General features: G+C 38.6%; 1 protein-coding gene across 4 annotated transcripts in view; it reads right to left on the bottom strand.

Moving 5' to 3' along the window:
- Positions 1 to 14,150: 14,150 nt before the first annotated feature.
- Positions 14,151 to 21,628, bottom strand: part of APP (amyloid beta precursor protein) — a 310,266-nt gene continuing 302,788 nt past the window's right edge. For all 4 annotated transcript variants that reach the window (XM_049785762.1, XM_049785763.1, XM_049785765.1 and 1 more), the window contains 2 exons: positions 19,008 to 19,154; positions 14,151 to 15,149 (listed from right to left, as the gene is read on the bottom strand). In XM_049785762.1, the coding sequence (XP_049641719.1) occupies positions 15,048 to 15,149; positions 19,008 to 19,154 (249 nt within the window). In that variant the 3' untranslated portion in view covers positions 14,151 to 15,047. The remainder of the gene's footprint in view (positions 15,150 to 19,007; positions 19,155 to 21,628) is intronic.

The raw sequence follows: 21,628 nt of genomic DNA, 5'->3' as shown, positions 1-21,628 counted from the left end.
ATGGTTTCACAGACAAAAAACAGCTCAGAAACTTCACAGACACAAAACCAGTCTTAAGAGAAAAACTGAAAGACCTAATCTAAGACAAGACTACCCAAAAGACACACCAAATTTTGAAATAAAGATGGCGTTAAATCCCAGGACAATTCTTTCTCTCAACGTCAATGGACTAAATGCACCAGTTAAGAGACACAGAGTGGCTAAATGGATCAAAAAACTCAATCCAACCTTCTGCTGCCTACAAGAAACGCACCTGAATAGTCAGAACAAACATAGACTCAAAATAAAAGGCTGGAGAAAAGTTATCCAAGCAAACAACACCCATAAAAAAGCTGGAGTGGCCATACTAATATCAGATAATGCAAACTTTATACTCAGGAAGGTTGTAAGGGACAAAGACAGACATTTTATATTAATCAAGGGGTACGTAGAGCAGGAAGAATTCACTCTCCTAAACATATATGCACCGAATGAGGGGCCAGCAAAATATTTAATACAACTGTTGACAAATCTGAAAAATAATATCAACAACAACACAATAATTGTGGGGGACCTAAACACGGCTTTGTCAACACTGGACAGGTCAACCAGACTGAAACCCAACAAGAATATACTAGACCTGAGGAGAGAAATGGAAGAAAGAGGCCTAGTGGATATATATAGGACACTCCATCCCCAGAAACCTGGATACACATTCTTCTCCAATGTACATGGGACATTCTCCAGGATAGACTACATGCTGGCACATAAAACATACCTCCATAAGATCAAGAGGATAGAAATTTTGCAGACTACCTTCGCTGACCACAAGGCTCTGAAATTATTTGTGAACTCCAAAGGGACTCAGAAGAAACACTTTAACACCTGGAAGTTAAACAGCCTCATGCTCAATAACCAGTGGGTCCGAGATGAAATCAAGGAGGAAATAAAAAGGTTCCTGGAAACAAATGACAATAAAGACACAAACTCTCAGAACTTATGGGACACAGCAAAAGCAGTACTGAGAGGAAAATTTATAGCTTTGCAAGCACACATCAGGAAGGAAGAAGGAGCTTACCTGAGTAGCTTAATGACACAGCTAATAGAACTAGAAAATGCTCAACAAAAGGACCCAAGAACAGGAAGACAGAAGGAAATAACAAAGCTGAGAGCAGAAATCAACGAAGTGGAAACTCAAAAAACAATCTGAAAGATCAACGAAAGCAGAAGTTGGTTCTTTGAAAAAATAAACAAGATTGATAGACCACTGGCAAACCTAACAAAGAAAGAGAGAGAGAGAAACTTGATAACTCGTATCAGGAATGAAAAAGGAGAGATCACTACTGATATGACAGAGATTCAAAGGGTAATCAGAAACTACTTTGAAAAACTCTACGCCACTAAAAATGAGAACCTGGAAGAAATGGATAAATTCTTGGACTCTTATAATCTTCCACGGTTGAAGGAAGAGGATGTAGCATATCTAAACACCCCCATCACCATTGATGAAATTAAAACAGTAATCAAATGTCTGCCGAAAAACAAAAGCCCAGGTCCAGATGGATTCACTAATGAATTCTATCAAACTTTCCAAGAGGAACTACTGCCAATCTTGGCAAGACTCTTTCATGAAATTGAACAAACAGAAACACTTCCAAATAGCTTTTATGAAGCCAACATCACCTTGATACCTAAACCAGACAGAGACGCTACCAAAAAAGAAATTTCAGACCAATATCACTGATGAATGCTGATGCAAAGATCCTCAACAAAATCCTGGCAAATAGGATTCAATGCCTCGTTAAGAAGATCATCCACTACGATCAAGTAGGTTTCATCCCAGGAATGCAAGGCTGGTTTAACATCCGTAAATCTATCAACATAATACACAACATCAATAACAAGAAAAATAAAAACCACATGATCATATCAATAGATGCAGAGAAAGCATTTGATAAGGTCCAACACCCATTCTTGATCAAAACTCTCAGCAAGATGGGAATGGAGGGAACCTTTCTCAATATAGTGAAGGCCATCTACCACAAGCCAGTGGCAAATATTATCCTCAATGGAGAAAAACTGAAAGCCTTCCCTCTAAATTCTGGCACAAGACAAGGCTGTCCTCTCTCACCACTCCTATTCAACATAGCACTGGAAGTACTTGCTATAGCGATTAGGCAAGAAAAGGATATCAAGGGAATCCAGATAGGAAAGGAAGAAGTCAAGCTCTCACTGTTTGCAGATGACATGATACTCTACTTAGAAAACCCTAAAGACTCTATCAAAAAGCTTCTAGAAACAATAGACTCATATAGCAAGGTGGCAGGCTACAAAATTAACACACAAAAATCAATGGCCCTTCTATATACCAATAGTAATAAGGATGAAATGGACATTAAGAAAACAACCCCATTCACAATAGTACCACACAAACTCAAATATCTTGGAATCAACTTGACTAAATATGTGAAGGACCTATACAAAGAAAACTATAAAACTCTGCTCCAAGAAATAAGAGAGGACACACGGAAATGGAAACACATACCCTGCTCATGGATTGGCAGGATTAACATCATCAAAATGTCAATACTCCCCAAGGCATTATACAGATTTAATGCCATCCCTCTAAAGATACCCATGACATTCTTCAAAGAAGTGGATCAGACACTTTTGAAATTCATTTGGAACAATAAACACCCTCGAATAGCTAAAGCAATCATTGGGAAAAAGAATATGGGAGGAATTACTTTTCCCAACTTTAAACTGTACTACAAAGCAACAGTTATCAAAACAGCATGGTATTGGAATACGGATAGGTCCTCAGATCAGTGGAATAGGCTTGAATACTCAGAAAATGTTCCCCAGAGATACAACCATCTAATTTTTGATAAAGGAGCAGGAAATCCTAAATGGAGCAGGGAAAGCCTCTTCAACAAGTGGTGTTGGCACAATTGGATAGCCACTTACAAAAAATTAAACTTAGACCTCCAGCTAACATCATGTACAAAGGTAAAATCCAAATGGATTAAAGACCTCGATATCAGCCCCAAAACCATAAGATATATAGAACAGCACATAGGCAAAACACTACAAGACATTACAGGCATCTTCAAGGAGGAAACTGCACTCTCCAAGCAAGTGAAAGCAGAGATTAACAGATGGGAATATATTAAGCTGAGAAGCTTCTGCACCTCAAAGGAAATAGTGCCCAGGATACAAGAGCCACCCACTGAGTGGGAGAAACTATTCACCCAATACCCATCAGATAAGGGGCTAATCTCCAAAATATACAAGGCACTGACAGAACTTTACAAGAAAAAAACATCTAACCCCATCAAAAAATGAGGAGAAGAAATGAACAGACACTTTGACAAAGAAGAAATACGCATGGCCAAAAGACACATGAAAAAATGTTCCACATCACTAATCATCAGGGAGATGCAAATCAAAACAACGATGAGATACCACCTCACACCCCAGAGAATGGCACACATCACAAAGAATGAGAATAAACAGTGTTTATTATCCACTTATCCACTGCTGGTGGGAATGCTGTCTAGTTCAACCTTTATGGAAAGCGATATGGAGATTCCTCCAAAAACTGGAAATCGAGCTCCCATACGATCCAGCTATACCACTCCTAGGAATATACCCTAGGAACACAAAAATACAATACAAAAACCCCTTCCTTACACCTATATTCATTGCAGCTCTATTTACCATAGCAAGACTCTGGAAACAACCAAGATGCCCTTCAACAGATGAATGGCTAAAGAAACTGTGGTACATATACACAATGGAATATTATGCAGCTGTCAGGAGAGATGAAGTCATGAAATTTTCCTATACATGGATGTACATGGAATCTATTATGCTGAGTGAAATAAGTCAGAGAGAGAGAGAAAAACGCAGAATGGTCTCACTCATCTATGGGTTTTAAGAAAAATGAAAGACACCCTTGTAATAATAATTTTCAGACACAAAAGAGAAAAGAGCTGGAAGTTCCAGCTCACCTCAGGAAGCTCACCACAAAGAGTGATGAGTTTAGTTAGAGAAATAACTACATTTTGAACTGTCCTAATATTGACAATGTATGAGGGAAATGTAGAGCCTGTTTAGGGTACAGGCGGGGGTTGGGTGGGGAGGAGGGTGATTTGGGACTTGGGTGATGGGAATGTTGCACTGGTGATGGGTGGTGTTCCTTTTATGACTGAAACCCAAACACAATCATGTATGTAATCAAGGTGTTTAAATAAAAAAAAATTAAAAAAAAATAAAAACTACTTAAAAAAATACTTAGATGCTGATATTGGCATGGTATTGTCTCTTGATCTTGTTTCTCTTAGGCTCATTTACTTGGAAACAAGTTTGTTTCCTCAGTTCTTGAAGCTTATTAAAGGTTCTCTGCGGTGCTTGCTTTTGGTTTAATATTCCTGTGTTGTTTATGCAGTTCTGAGCTGATCATTTTTTTTCTCCCATTAGACTTTCTATTTCATGTGCAATTCACCAAAGCTTTTTATCATATTTTTAAAGCTGAAGCAAAAATCTTTCATAATAGGTATAATTTTCATCAAACAATTGTTTCCTTTTTCTTTCTATTGGAGCTCGGTCACTTGATGCAAAAGGGTTTTTTGGCAGCAGATAAAACTCTCTGGTTTGGAAGGATGGATAAAAAGGATGAAGGCAAATTACAAGCTTGCTTTTCCCCTTGCAAGCTTATCAGAATTCTGCCTTCTCTTAGCTATCCTAATTTATTCCTCTGGTGCCCACATGGATAAAACTATTTACCTTGGGAAACTAACATCAGTGTAGATGTTTTATATCTGCCCAGCCAACATATTATGATAATATTGAAAACTATTCAATCTGTGTTTTGAGAGAATAAAACAAAATTTATCTGCTGGTTCTCTTTAATTTTTATTATTTGGAAAGTAAAAACTCTTTCTTAATCCCTTTTCTGTGCCAGATGCCAAAGTGACAATTTGATGAATTGAGCAACGAGCTTGTGTGAGGCTCTGTTTTAGGTGCTAAGAATTGAACAAGACAGACAAAAGTGTAATTCTGGACATTTATATTGTAGCAAGAGGAGAGCAAGAAGTAAATGAAGGAGGAAAATAGAAACAGAAAAGATGGGGAAAAACTTCAGTTTTAATTAGCATGAGCAGAAGAAATGATAACTTAAGGGACAACAGGGAACACACGATGACTGCACAAATTATCAGTAAATTGTGATTTGGGGCAAAGTAACTGGAAGATTAGAATTGTCTTTGGCGAAGAAGGGAAATAGCGTAGGAGACGCAAGCCACTTGGAGTTTGATGTTAGACATTGCAAGTGTTAGATGCCTGCTAACTATTAAAATGGAAACACCAGTACAGAAAAGAAGTAATGAAGTTCTCAGGAGAGGTAGCAATGGATAATGTTTAAAAAGTAGTCCTATGCAATGAAATTCAATCCAGTCCTTCGTGGTAAATTATGCATTGCAAACCAAGAGGGATGGCTCTCACCTTTACTTATTACAATAATAACATATCTATATATACATATATTGCCTTTTTTTTTGTTTTTGTTTTTGGGTCACACCCAGCAGTGCTCAGGGGTTACTCCTGGCTCTACCTATGCTCAGAAATCGCTCCTGGCAGGCATGGGGAACCATTTGGGATGCTGGAATTCGAACCACCATCCTTCTGCATGCAAGGCAAACACCCTACCTCCATACTGTCTCTGGCCCTATTGCTATTTTTCTTAATGAAACAATTTAAAAGATGCCTATGCTTTTATGACATATCTTTGAGAGTTTATATCCCTTCATCTATCTACTCCTCATTCCCCAAACACTCCCTTGATTTAGATATGTTTTCCTGTCTTGACCAATTTGGTATGATTGAGATTATATTATAGAACTTACAAGGTGGTGACTTAAAAAGCAACACAGCTTCTGCCTTATTTTTTATAGAGTTCACACAGGGAAGTTTACAGCCTGCTATGAGAAAGCCCAGATCATTTGAAGAGTAACAACAGAAATAGGAACTAAGGCTTCCAGCCAGACTTCCAAAGTGATGGTCATTACCAACTTATTAGCCATGAGTTTGCCATCATAGAACAGACCCTCTAATCTTCATTTGAGACACCCCATCACCATACCCCCAGTTGATACCACATGGAACCAACCTTTAGATGAACAAAAATAAAATTATTTTACTAGTGTTCAATTACTGTTTGGGGTGGGATGGCTACTATAATGTATTTGAGAATAAATTGTAAGATATTGAAAGTGGTTAAACAGCTTATTAAAAATGATAGTAGAAGCTCAAGAACTATTTTAAATGAATGAATGACCAACTGAAGTACTGGTGGCCCTCAAAAATGGAAGAAAGGAAGCTTAAGATCACCAAAGCTTCGAGGGTAAAAAATAAAAAATTTGGGGGCTGTGACAACCACTTACAGGGTTAGTGAGCAAGCTTAGCCCATAGGAAGCTAGGGTTCAAGCTCTAACACCACACAGTCTCCCACTAGGAGCAGCAACCTTACAAGCAACCCTGCCTGAAGCTCGGAAATAATAGTCCCCAGCCAGTACTGCTGGGTGAGGCCCCAAACAAATAAGCAAATAACAACATCAAAGAATTCAACTTATGAAAACTCAGTTCAGGTGGTTAAACATTGCATTACACTCTGAAAACTTTATCTAAAGAATTATATTGGCAATGAATCATTTACTTTGAAAATTATTCCACTACCTCCATTTCAAATGGAGTGTTAGAGATGCTAGAAATGAGACATTACCTGCTGTTGCCCCAAGCCTTCCCTTCTGGAAGGGGAAGAAAGTGACTGATTATTTTTATAGTCATAAACTTCCCCTTCTGATTTGATTGGCAAATGTATGCCACACAACATTTATATATATGTACATATATCTATACATCATATATATAAAATGAAAGTTGTTAGATTATACCTTGTTTTACCCAAAACAAGAATTATCCCTGGTTTCTTTGTATCTGTTTGTTTACAGCTTGGTTTTACCCCAAAACATTGTCTTACATGTAAACCTGTGCAGGACTGGCTCAGAACAGCCTGAGCTAGCTGTCCTTACTTCCCTCACCTGGTGGTGGTCTCTATACTCAATAAAAACGATCATTCTGGAAGGCAACTTGTTCTTGATACAAGGTAGAAGATTGCCAGAATACCTGTGTTTTACGCTCAGCCTGGTCTGATTATTTTGTACAGCGTTTCTGCTTTAGACTTGTTCACCTGGAGTTGGAGATACAGCATGTGGGATGATTTTACAGGAAGTAAGGGTATTATATGAGTGATCTGTGCAATAGTTATTCCTATTATGTTCCTATATAATTCCAAATTGCAGAAGACACACCATGATATGGTATTCATGTTTATAGAAGAGGGAATGAAATGATGTCTTAGGGACCCCAAGAGAATCTCTAGCAATAGGATTATCCCTGAGTGACCAACCTAATAGGAAAATGAGGAATATAGTGAGAAAAATTAGTGTCTTTTTTTCAACTTGGTTTTTGCACAGATGCTAGGATAAAGTTTAAGATAAAGTCTTTATGATCCCAGGAAAAATTCTGCTAAAGTGACATAATCTTGAGGCCGGAGCAGTGGCACAAGCACTAGGGCATTTGTCTTGAGAGTGCTAATCTAGGACAGGTCACGGTTCGATCCCCTGGCGTCCCATATGGTCTCCCTAGCCAGGAGCAATTTCTGAGCACATAGCCAGGAGTAACCCCTGAGAGTCACTGGATGTGGCCCCAAAACCAAAAAAAAAGTGACATACTCTTAAAGTGACACATTAAACCAGTGGAGAAGCAGAATATGGGGTATAAGTATAAGGAAAAAAATAAAACAAATGTGAAACATGTGATCTAATAATACTGAAGGCACTTATCAATGTCTTGCCAATAGTTCACTCTGGATGACAGGATTGATTGATTTCTTTTCCTTCCTACATTCTAGACATTTTACCCCCAGCATGAAATGTGTTTATAATCACAATGCACTAGCATGCTATTAACATAACAATAGGAATCTGGAACTCAGAGAAAAGGTCTAGGTTTAATCTACTGCTTCATAGGGGAGTGATAATGGATATTTTCTGCCTGAGATGACTGAGAGACATCATGTGTAGAAGACAGAACTGAGGACAGGAACTGAGGACAGAATTTTGGCTTCCACCAACCTCCAGAGCAGGCAAGTGCTTCTTTTAGATATTTTATTGTTTATATAATCCTGGGGAAGTACTTGTTCCAGATGCAGAGTTCTGGGTCTCTAAAGAGAACCACAATAGGCTTAAAATGGAAACAGGGTCTAAAGAGATAATAAGCATAGAGGCTACTTTTCTTATAGGTGGCCAACCTGGGTTTGATCCCTGACATCTTATATGGTCCCTTGAGCCCATCAGGAATGATCTCTGAACACAAAACCATGAGTGAACCCTGAACACTGCTAAAAGTGGCCCCAAAAATAAAAAGAAAAAAAATGGAATTTAGGGTGTTGCATTTTTTGGAGGGTGGGGCAAGGTTAATTTGATAATTCTGACACCAGTTAACAAGAGGATCCTTGGAAAACACTGGATCTGAAGATAGCCCGAAAAGGGCACAGGTGGAAAAACACATGGCAAATATGACCTGAATTCTTGAGGATCTTTGAGACAATAGATAGAAGACAAATGAAAAGCACATTGTGATAGAACGTGTGTTTCTTCACCATGGTTGCAAACTGATTCTATTGACCTCAGGGACCTTTTAAACCATATTAGTGTAGGCATTTCTTCACAATGTTGGCGAAACAAAGGGTCAGAACCATAGCACAGTGGGTAGGGAGTTTGCCTTGCATGCATTAGACATGGGTTTGATCCCCAGCAGCCCATAGTCTTCCCCAAATCTGCCGGGAGTAATTTCTGAGTGCTGAGCCAGGAGCAACCTCTGGATGCTACCAGGTGTGCCCACCCCAAAAAACAAAAAACCACCACAAAGCTACCTCAAAACATTGATAAACCACCACCCAGAAAAAAAAAAAAAAAAGAAAACGTGCAACTCAAACAGGATGTGGTAAACAAAACTAATTCCAACAGAGTATTCACCACTTGCCTGCTGAATCCACCACCAATGAATGCAAGTGCAGGGGGAGGGAGACAGAATATTTTGGGAAAAGAAATAATCAATCTTTGGGAGTGGAGGACTTTGACGATGACAATGACGACAACAACAACAACCAGTGAATCAAACTAGAGTATCCTCAAAGATAAAGTGAAAGTATGTGTACAAAATAAAAAAAATATAGATGGGGATTTGGTAGCTACTAGCTTTGGCTATTCAGAGGATACCCCAAAGTGAGGAGAACCAGACAGACATGCAGAAAAGCATTGCTGTTGGAGAATCAGACATATGGGGAAGAATTAATAGATGGCCATGAAGAGAAATGAAGGACATAGATGAAAATGAGAACTTGTACCAAAACAGGAATGAGACACCAACTTACCCATCCTAAAATCATCTAGGAAAAAAATACAGAAAAGACACAGACTGAAGAAAAGAGCTTAACTAGAGACTTGTCTAGGAAATCCCACACTCTTTCTACAGTGATCATTTGCAGAAAATAGATGTTGTGACTCAGTTTCCTTGCTGATGATATGAAACTACCTAAGTTGAGGAGCACTGCTAATATGCTGTTTGGTGAAATATTCTCTGGCATGCATTTGGCAATATGCAAACTACACTACAAAAATCAGAGCTACAAAAATAAAGTAGAGATGTCACAAAATAATCCAAGAAAAATGAAGAAAAGAATCCAGGATGCAAGGAAGTTACTGTTGATGGAACTTAGGCAAGAGAAAAGTAGAAGAAAAACCACATAGTCATCTCAGTAATAAAGAATAGATTACTTGGCTCCCAAAGGAGACCAGTTTCACACAGAATGCAATAAAGGGCCCTGAGTAAAAGAAGGCACACAGCCAAGACAATGAAAATGAGATTAAGAAAATAAAAAAGGAGAGAAGAAGGTTGATATAGAGAAATAAGGCAAAGGAGAAGGAATATTCCTAAAATTGGTAACCCTGAAAAAGAAAAGTAAAGAGTAGAACAGAATATTTCAAACTCAAATCAAAGAAAAAGTTTCCCAAGTAAAAGAACTGAATTGACATGCTGCAAGGATCTCTGTGAGTACCTAGGAAAATTGACCACAAATAATCAACTCAGCTTGTCTTGCAAAATTATGAGACTTTAAAGAAAAACAAAACATTCATAGAACCTCTGAGGGGGGAAAACAAGAAGCACAAAGGAACATGGATTTGATTGACCATAGATTTCTACAAAATAGCACAGGAGACAGCAGAGCAATAATTTCAAAAAACTTAATGAAAAATAAGCTTTCCTTAGACTTTCCAGGTCATGTAAAAACAAAAACAAGAAACAACCAAAATGTGAATGGCCAAATTCTAGGAATACTGTATGCCTGAGCTTCAACCAGTCAAAGGGTGTCTCTGGAAAGATTAAGGCAAGTTTTCACTTTATCACAGAGCTAAGACTCAAACAAGTACTGGAATATGTGCTAGAGAGAAATTGGTAAAGATTTATAGATAAAATACCAACAAGCACCTGAAAATAGGAAAAAGAAGGGTGGAGAAAGTAGAATAAGGCCATAGGACTTAAGACCATTGACCAACATGTAGGAGATAATAATCATTTAGAAAAGGCAGGTTAGGTTGGGTTGGGAAGATACATTTGGGAATAGGTATGTGCCTAATCCTGCTTGATTTTGGCACTGTATTGGACCTTAGAGCACCTCTGGGGATGGCTCTGGGAATAGAGGACTCACATAGTACCATATCTTCCAGTTCTCATGTAGAATCTCTGCCCTGGTTGGCTGAGAATGTCCAGTAGTGACTTCTGGACCACCCAATATAATAGAATAGACAGAGGATAAACTTACAAAGGATTAAGAGCCCTAGGAAAAGTAATATAAAAGCAGAAAAACAAGAACCCAGAATAAAAATGTTAAGCTTTGTAAAATAACATACACAAGAGCCCTATCCTTGGGCACAATAAATATAGCATATTCAGTAATGACAACATGACATAAAACAACACTGAAAACAAACAGAGCAGCTGTATCATAAAACCAAATGGACCTAATTTAACTGTTAAGAAAAAAATCCAATTGGCTTATATATTAAGATACTCGCTCTGCATTGTATAGAAGACACATAAAATGCAGTGGTTGAAAAAGCTAAAAATGAAGAGGTGGATAAAGATTTGCCAGACAAATGCAACAAAAGATAGAGGGACTATAATCTGCCACCAAACTAGACTCAGAAAACACAAACAGAAAATTCAGAGGTATAATATGTCCTTTGCACACATGAAAGTATATCTTATTTTGCTTTCATAAGATAAATATAACTATATGAAAATATTTTTTACCCACTGAATTGGTTATACCAAACTTCCCCAAATCTCTTTGATCTTTTGGTCTGGGCAACTAACTACAAATACTGTAACTATGGTTCTGTTTTATAACACTTGAATTTTGGGAATGTATTCATTGATTACTTCTCATAATCTTCTGGATAATCTTTTTCAATATACTTTCCAGTATCTATTTAATATATACTTTTTCTTTTCAATATACTTTTTCAGTATCTTTTCTATATACTAGAGAAACATTATAAAGGTCTTATTCATCTATAATTCTATTAAATGCATAGTTTTATAATTATGCATCATGCCTATTATATATTTATAAATACACATTAACAAATTATACAGTCCTATGTATAATAATAATATTTATGGATTCCTCCACAATAACATCCCACATGTCTGAGAAAGTTTGGTCTCATTAGCATCTCTATAACTATAGCTATATTAATGCTATTTTGTGTTAGCTATTTTCTTTTGGGTCAGGCAAAATAGGGCTAAAGTCTGTAGCTTAGCCACACAAACTGTTGTATTTGAGTGTCTTTATAAAAGTAGTCCTAGCTGAATGTCTTTAACAGGGCAAGGGAGGTGACTTTGTTTTTTTTTTGGGGGGGGGCCCACACCATGCTGTGCTCAGGGGTTACTCCTGACTCTTCATTCAAGAATCTTTTTTTGCAGGTTTAAAGGACCACATAGAAATGCTGAGATTGAACCAGAGTTGGTTATGTACAAGGTAAACGCCCTACTCAACTACTGCTCTGGTCCCCTATTTTCTTACTAGAAATAAAATGTTGGCATCACATGTGACACAATGCAATCTCAGTCCTTTATACTTAACGTTTTTTTTTTTTTTTTTGGTTTTTGGGCCACACCCGGTGACGCTCAGGGGTTACTCCTGGCTATGCGCTCAGAAGTCGCTCCTGGCTTGGGGGACCATATGGGACGCCGGGGGATCGAACCGTGGTCCGTCCGAGGCTAGCGCAGGCAAGGCAGGCACCTTACCTTTAGCGCCACCGCCCGACCCCTATACTTAACGTTTTTTAAAAGTTCCAATCTAAAGCTAAGCCCCAAGTTCACTTGATATCAAGCACACAAAATAGCCAAAATATGAAGTTTGGGGTCAGGGATATGGTTCAGGGCAGAGCATATGCAAATACGAGGTCCTGAGTACAGCATCATCGCTAACAGAAGGATCAATATGTTTTTCACTTTGGGGGAAGCTCGTAAGTGGCTAAGTTCCCCCAATTAAGTCATAAGCACAGACATCACTTTTATAAGGAAGCAGTGGTTCTCAAATGGGGCTGCCTGTGTCCATCCCCAAAGGACACTTATTTGATAATGTCTGATGACATTTTTGATGATCACAAATAGGACATGTCCTAGTATCTTTAGTAGAGAGCAAGAACGTTTTTAAACAATTGTTCCCCCTATACGAGAAATTGTTCCCTACAAACTGTCAACAATGCTGGAGCTCTGAAATCCTGGTGTTCAAATAATCACATTTTTGGCTCAAATTTTATTTCACTTAAACTCATATTTTCTTTTGGAATGTTATCATCTTGTGAATGTTTGAGTTTCCCTTCTCATGCCCCAATCATTGATTGAAATCCTTATGCTCCCTCACTTCCATGTTATGGCTTTAGGAGGTGAGTCACTGGGGAGGTGAGAAAATCATGAGGCTGGATGTAAGACCTCCTGAATAGAGTTCCAAAGTCTCTTCCATGAGAATTCAGGAGTCCTTGTCCTTTCCACTGCATGAAGAATCAATGAGCAGGCAGGCAGTCACCAAGTACGAGGGGCCTTCATTCAACATTCTTGCACCCTGATCCAGGACATTTAATTGTGGAGACACAGTGGGTGAAAAAGAAATTCTTGTTTCTGAAACTAACTAGATTGGGGTGTTTTGTTACAGTAGCTGGGGCAGATAAAGTCAGAAAGCTGAAGGGAAACAAGATATGGCAACAAAATACTTTGGGTAGAGTCAGGAAGTGGGCTCAGTATCTGAAGGGACTGACTAGGTTGTGAGATGCATGATGGCACTCCTGAGTCCGCGGTACTTAGCTCAATAGTAGAGTACATAAGAAAATATTAGACAGTTTCTCACTAGGCCCTCTAGGAATGAATGATTCAAAGGTTGTTTGCATGGAATCATTCACCCCAGCACAATGGTGCTTCCTCTAAGAATGTATTTATTTACAAGAAAACATCATGTGATACAAATTGAAAAAACCTCCAGAAGGGTGGTCCAGTCCATCTCTTCTATTATTCCTTCCTGGGGCCAGAGAGATAACATGAAGGTAGTGAGTTTGCCTTGCATGCAGAAGGACGGTGGTTCAAATCCCAGCATCCCATATGGTCCCCCAAACTTGCCAGGAGCGATTTCTGAGTATAGAGCCAGGAGTAACCTTTGAGTGCTGTGGGTGTGACCCAAAAACCATAAACCAAAAAAAAATATATATATATATATATTCCTTCCCCTTTCAATGTTTGGGATTATCAGTAAAATATTTCCCACCGGTTAAAGGAAATTGGATCTGTCTCTTTCTTCCTATTCTGCACCCTACCATGCCTTTGAATTTTTTTTCTTGTTAAGTTCTGTCAGTACTTTGTGTATCTTAGATGTTGGCCCCTTGTCTGATGGGTATTGGGTAAGTGGTTTCTCCCATTCTGGTGGTGGCTTTTGTAGCCTTTGAATATTTAACTGCCTAAAGTCCTTCAAAGAAAACTCTTACTCAAGGTTATTTTCTTTTAATTTATTTATGTAATACAGTGTAGAAAGCTATCACGGTCATAAGCAATGATTCTGTACAATCATCCTGTTGAATATTTTTGGGGAGAATTCTTAGTAATTTGAGACCAGCAGAGCAACCCCCCACCCCCCACCAGTAAAAGTGCTCACAATGAACAGGGATTCGTTTCTTTATCAAAGATCCAAAGATACATGGACCAAAAGGAAAAAATAAAGTTTTGATTCTCAATGCCTAATGTGTGCACATAAACAGGCACAAAGGAATAAACGTGTATCCTCATAATTCCTATATCACAAATATAGCAGAAGCAGCAATCTGTACAGTAAAATGCAATCGGAGGGGAGGGGAGAGAAAAACCTCTTTAAAATCATTTGGAATACTTAAAAATGTTAAACTTTAAAATGCATAGTGATCAGAAAAAGAATACTTAGGCAAGAGAAGCAGCTAAACCCCAGGTTCACATGAAGCGATCCCCCATCGATTCTTAAAGCATATTTCAAGTGGGACTTAGTTGGGTGACAAACCACAAGAATAATATACAACTGGCTAAGGGAGCTACGTGATAAATAATCAGAAGAGATTCTATTCATGCACTAGTCTGATACAGCTAAGTTTTTTACAGTACACAAAACCCATTAATAATGTAGTGTAGAGACCAAAATGTAAAGAGTGAGAGAGCAAGAGAGAATACATTACTGATTTGTGGATTAATTCGAGTTCAGGCATCTACTTGGGTTACAGCACAGCTGTCGAAAAGGCGATCTAATGAACAAAGAAGAAAACGGAAGGGTTTGTTTTTGTCCACATTATTCTAGAAATGAACACCGATGGGTTGTGAGACAATGGTTTTGCTGTCCGACTTCAGAGGCTGCTGTGGCGCTGGTCTTAGTTCTGCATCTGCTCGAAGAATTTGTAAGTTGGGTTTTCGTAGCCATTCTGCTGCATCTTGGAGAGGTGACGCTCTTCTGGGGTCACAGCAGCGTCAACCTGCGAAAAGACAAGGACGATGAAAAAACTGAGCTTGAAAATTCAATCTTTGATGGTGCATAAAGAAAAGGCACTAAGGAGATAAGAGGAGTTTTTTGCTTTTAAACAAAATAAAACCAGATGAGCATTTCCTAATTCTTTGCATCTTTGAAGCGGAATGTCTGTGGCTGAACTATGCAGATGCTCCATTTAGCCACCAGATGGCGCTTACTACTCTGCTCTATGGACTGGGATTTGCAAAGGGGTCTTTGGATCCCACCTCCACAATATCTGGACATATCTAGCAGTCATCAATAACAGCAAGCTTCCCTGTTTTCTGGATAAGGTACAAAAGACCATGATTCAAAACTTTATTTTTTAACTTGAAAAACACTCAACCCAGACTGCAGAACGGAATATGGCCAGGCTTATTTTCATTTGTTCCTGTGCTTTCATTAGACTAAATATGTTGAGAATTGAGAATCTTTAAGAAGTTGTACACTGTTTGACTGAAAATCAATCATGAACGACTTTGTAACTGTGCAAAAAACCCCAACAACACCCAACTATATTATGAACACTCTTGTAACCATGGTTTTTAAATACAGTAATAATAATAATAATAATAATAATAATAATAATCTCAAGGTAACAAAATTGCAGTGATGGATCCTCCCTAGGTCATGTGAGGGACAAGTGTCCTTCCCATTGTACTATAAAGCTAGCATCTGTTCCAGATGCTTAAGTTCCCACCAATGGGAGCAAAATGCTCAGATGCTTCTGGGACAAGTATGGGCAATGTCTCATAGTCGGCCACTACCCCGGTCTCCCTTGGGGCAGTTCTCAGAGGACAATGCTCAGATGGAAGACTCAGCATCCCGCTCCCTGTGGGAATAATCACTGATGTTTTCCTCCCTTTTTGATTTGCACTGGTATCAACAAATGAGGTCACCTGTGCTTTAACTGGCACCCATGTAATTAGGTATGAGCTAGTAAGTCAAGACACCACCATTGAAGATCTGTGCCAACAATTAGAGATTATGTGTCCTTCCAACCCAGCACACTAAAATTATTATTATGTTATTTTAATATTAAAATAGTCACATTTCCATCACAGTCTCAACTTATAATTACAGAATATGAGAACAAGTGAGTAATACATAGATATACTTCAAGAGAGACTTAAATTTTTGTTGATGAGGAAACCATCCAATGTTAAGTGAATTATCTATAGAAAAATAAATAATACCTTCTTTTTCACATGATCATGAATTGTATTAAAAAATCTAATAAATGGTAAAATAAAAAAACCTCACTTTGCTCTGCGTTGGTTCGCAGATGAAAATTTAAGGCAGGTTTGAGCTGAAAAAAGAATCTTGCTTAAGCGATCAAATACACACAGTGGTTAGGTTAGGAACTGAGCTGAAAAAACAACAGCAATATTTCCGCTTGATTGTGGAAATATTATGCTTCTATCTCCTCTAGGAGATTTAATAGCCTTCATGCTGGCTGCCTACTACAACTGCATTCATCAAGGAAGAGGTGGTGGTGGTGGGAAACCTAACAAGTTAATAATTTATTTCTACTTCAAAGGCCACAGTGTACCCTTGGTTGGGAGAATGTTCAGTGGCTAAGAAATCCAGCCCTGCAAACATTTAGGTTGCAGGTTCAATTCCTAGAAGCACCACATGTGCTAATAAACATGACACACCCAATGGTCTGGCAGCTCTGCTAATACTGTCACGTCAATTTCTTGGTTTTGTGTTTTGTGTCTGTGTGCGTATGTGTGTAAGAGAGAAAGAGAGAGACAGACAAACAGACACAGAGAGATAGACAGACACGGAGAGACAAATAGAAAGAGAAATGGTGGGGGCACAATACCTGGTGATGCTCAGGGGTTACTCCTGAAGCTGCACATTGGCATTACTCCTGGCAGTGCCTGGGGGACCATATGGGATGCCAGGGAGTGAACCTAAGCCAGCTGCTTGTGAAACAAATGTCCTATCCATTGTGCTACTGCCACAGCTCCAACTACTAGCAATTTCTCACAGCGAGGCAATCGGACATGTCTCAGCACCACAAGGAATCCCATGAGTACAGCCCTAGAAGCTACAGTATGTTAGTATCAGGCTAGCACTATACCCAGAATGTTGTGAGTACCACAACCAAAGTGAGTCCCAGCAAGCACATCTGTAAGAGCAACTCAAAATGCCAATAGCTTTTATTGAGCAAGCCATTGAGTGAACCCTGCTGAGTACCACCCAGTTGGGTATGGCCACTGTAGGTCACTGTGAAAACAATGATGGCAAGAGGGAGGGGATGCAAGTAGGATTTTATTCTGTTCTAATGATAGACCAGTAACTGGGAAGATTCCTTTGTTCATTTTTTTGTCTTTGAGTGATGCAGGATATGGATAGATTCATACAGCAGGTTCACCAGAGCTGGAAAGCAATTGATTTGAAAGTCTTGGTGTGTGAGAGCCCAGGAAGGCTGGCAGAAGATATGAGAATCTCTTCTGTTACACCAAGTAGACTCTGGTTTCTGCTCAGAAACTTCAGAGCACTGGATCTCACCTGGCTAGAAGGAAAACCCTGGTGCTGTGCACTCACCTCCATGTTCAGCCACTTCAGCTCGTGACTTACTACAGTGGAGGGAATGTGAACCCACCATGAAGTTCCACTCCACACTGTTGCCCCAGGAGCAAGCAGGAAGATGACAACACAGAAGAGAAGACTCATAAAGACAAGAAACTCCAAAGAGAGTTGGCACCTCACTTGAGACCATCTCAGTTGCCCTTAAGCCAAAGTGAAATGAGTATGAATGTTCAATACTTCAAATACATGAAGTGAAATGAGTTGACTATATTGCCTTGCTCAGATTTTGCTCCTTCAAGAATGGCTCCAGGTTTAACAATGAATTTCCTTTTGTGAGAAATCTGTGTCAAAATATCAATGCCTTTGCAAACATTCCAAATCCAAGGAGACATTTCTTGGAAAAAAGCCCAAAGAAAGACCACCCAGGACATCTGTCCAGGGCAACCAGTTAGCCTAGTGATGGGATACTTTTTACTTCCTCAGACTCTAAGGCTGTTCATCCAAGTGGTGATTCTCAAACCCAATTATGATTTCACTGGGAACATTGGCATCATGCAAATCACAAGTTTACTATTGGAAAAGTCTGTTTCACTAGATCTGGGGTAATGCCTAAGTTTGTGGCCTGGTAAAGAAACACCTGGAATGTCATTTGCAAACCCATGTCAGGGAGCTTGGCATCAACCTCTGTTACCCACTATTATGGGTTTACTCCTCGATGTATTTGCTAAGGGCCTAACCTCAACTTCCTTTTAACATGACTAGATTTTGAGATTGAGCTTCTTAAGAACTAATTCCAGATAGTCCCTAACTCACTATGACAAGTGTCTTGACAGAAAAAGGATTTATTCCCAGATATACACACAGAGGAACTATGCCTGAAGGGCCATGTGCAAGGCAAGGATACATCCCGCTGGACTATCTCTCTCGCTCTGCTCTGGTTTTCTATTAAAATGTTTGACAGTAGAGACAATTTTCAAAAGCCAGGCAACATTACTATTGTTTTGATATTACAAAACAAAAGATAATAGGCTGAATAGCATTATACAACTCGAGGTTTTGCTTTAGCATTTAGCTCTGAGGCTTTGATTGTAGTATTTATAAGTTGGAATGAATAAAAAACAAAGCAAGCGAAGAGCTACCATTTAAGTACCATGTAGAAATAGGGATTTCGTTTATTTTTTTCCTCAGAGATACTTGGATAGTTCTTAGATACTACAAAGAAAAAAAATGTTCTCCGCAGTCTTTCTTTGATGCCCACTTGCAAACAAGCAGCCCATTTGCCTACCTCCACCACGCCGTGATGGATGGACGTGTATTGTTTTTTCTTCAACATCACCAAGGTGATAACAATCACTGTTGCTATGACGACGCCACCCACCATGAGTCCAATGATTGCACCTTTGTTTGAACCCACATCTTCTGCAAAGAATACCTGAAAAACAAACAAAGAAAAAGGTTTGCAGTGGATCAGATGTGCGAAGAATATGAGTTCAGAGCACTAAAGAACCAGCTGGTCACAGCATTATTCAATGCGTATTTTAAAATTTAAAATAAATCCTCACACATTCTAGTTACCAAGAATGATAGAGGAACTTCCCCTATTCTGAGTGCACCTGCCTTTCCCCACCCAGGTCCTTCAAAAGATAAAACAGAGGAAGCCTTGCCTGAAATTCTCTGACAAATTCTGTTGAGTTGTTCTTGGATCATGATTACATATGAAGGTTGGCATGTCCCTAGTCCCAGTGGGTCTAAAACTAGGGGACCTGATGCCTAACTATTGACTTAAGTGCTTGACATAAGTCTTGATTTCCTACATAAAAGGTTTTTTTTGGGAGAAGTGTGGAACACACCCAGCAGTATTCAGAGGCTACTGGAGACTCTACTTTGTGGTGACCCCTGACAGTACTTGGGGGTCATGGAGCCAGAGATTTTAACTGGGGTGATCAGGATGCCATCAGGGCCTTAAACAAAGAAGGAATTTTTAGAATATAGATAAGCATTCTGAAACATAGAAGTTGTTTGAAAAAATATAATATAAATAATTATAAATATTATGATAATACTATGTATAACATATATTAAATATATTCACATATAAATATAGTACACAAATGTACTTACATATAAAATATATATTACAATATATAAATATCATACATATTATTATGAATATAAATAATAAAAATATAATATGTATTATAAATGGAAAAAAGTCTCATCACCTAGTTTTAGCCACAAAAATTCAGTAGGACACTCATGAACTTTGAGACACATCATGTTAAAATACAGTTATTTCAAAAAGCAAAAGAAGTTGGTCACAAGGGTTTTAACAGTCTTGTAGTGATTCATACTTTCTTAATACATTGTCTCTAGAAATCCTACTGATTGTGTCTCCTTGACTATATAAAGAATCAAGCGCATTCAAAAGAAATATTTATTGTGTCAAATGTTTATTAACACACACTCTTTCACATTGTTTAGAAAAAGCAAGCCATCGCTCTCTAAATTAATGGAATTATAAAAGCACACCGCAACTTCTATGATTTACCATGTCAAGGACAACTACTACTCAACATGTACCATTTAGTTAGAAATTTAAAAGGGGTTTGTACTTAGGGTGAAAACTAAATGCACCAAAAATGAAAATGGTTCACAATTATTCCCTTTCCTAAAGAAAGATGCTGTCTCCACATATTTATATAAAAAAAACCCCAAATAATTAATTAACGAACACTTTAAGGTGAGTTAATCAGGACAAAATGCAAGGCTGGCCATCTTCTTGAAGATGTCTTGAAGAAAATACTGTAATTCTGTAATATTCATTGCACTAATTACAGTGCATTATCTCCTCAGCTAGTTCAGTAGAAGGAACTGATTCTCTTAATTGCTGCCCAGCCATTAGTCACTGTCATGTTACAGGAGTTAGTGTCACTGCAGATACGGGCTAGATGACATGCGTATCACAAAAGATCTATACATTAATCTTTAGTGCTATGCCCCACAAGGGCCCAGTCTTTGGCAGTTCCCCTAGTTTTATTAACCTCTTCAGAGTCTGGATTAAGAACAGCTCTGACTCAGTGGACATTAATTACAGACCAACATGTCAATCAGGGAAAGCAAAATATGCTTTTTAAAATTAAATTGAACACTGATTATAAAACTATGTATGTAAAGGCATTTCTTTTGATGCTGAATTGATAACACTTGGATTGATACATTTTACTGGTAACCATAATCAAAGGATAATTTTTCCTTAAAAGAGAAATGATTTTCTGAGCTCAAGAACTCAAGAATAGGGGCCGGAGAGATAGCATGGAGGTAATCGGTAGTTTGAATCCCGGCATCCCATATGGTACCCTGAGCCTGCCAGGAGTAACCCCTGAGCGCTGCCGGGCGTGACCCAAAAAACAAAAACAAAAAAACAAAAAAACAAACCAAAAAAAAAGGACTCAAGAATATTTCTAAGCAATAGAATATTTTTTCCATAGAATTTTCTCTGAAAATTTTTATTACCAATTTTGGTTCTTATATCTCTGAGTATGCAACTAAACAGCCTTAAAATTTTAGAGGCAGGGCCTGGAGAGATAGCACGGCGGCATTTGCCTTGCAAGCAGCCGATCCAGGACCAAAGGTGGTTGATTCGAATCTTGGTGTCCCATATGGTCCCCCCGTGCCTGCCAGGAGCTATTTCTGAGCAGACAGCCAGGAGTAACCCCTGAGCACCACCGGGTGTGGCCCAAAAACAAAAGCAAAAACAAACAAACAAACAAAAAATTTAGAGGCCACTCCACACCTCAAAATTTTATAATAGTGTCAGTCCAGTAGGATCATAATATAACTTATGGGAAAGTTCCATAGAAACCTGTCAAGCTCAGTGAGCCTAAATAGTAACATAGGACCACTTCC

This window comes from Suncus etruscus, chromosome 13 (assembly GCF_024139225.1).
Source record: "Suncus etruscus isolate mSunEtr1 chromosome 13, mSunEtr1.pri.cur, whole genome shotgun sequence".
NCBI classification, from domain to species: Eukaryota; Metazoa; Chordata; class Mammalia; order Eulipotyphla; family Soricidae; genus Suncus; species Suncus etruscus.
The sequence above is the reverse complement of the archived record's forward strand: the minus strand, read 5'-3'. Positions and strand labels throughout refer to the sequence as shown.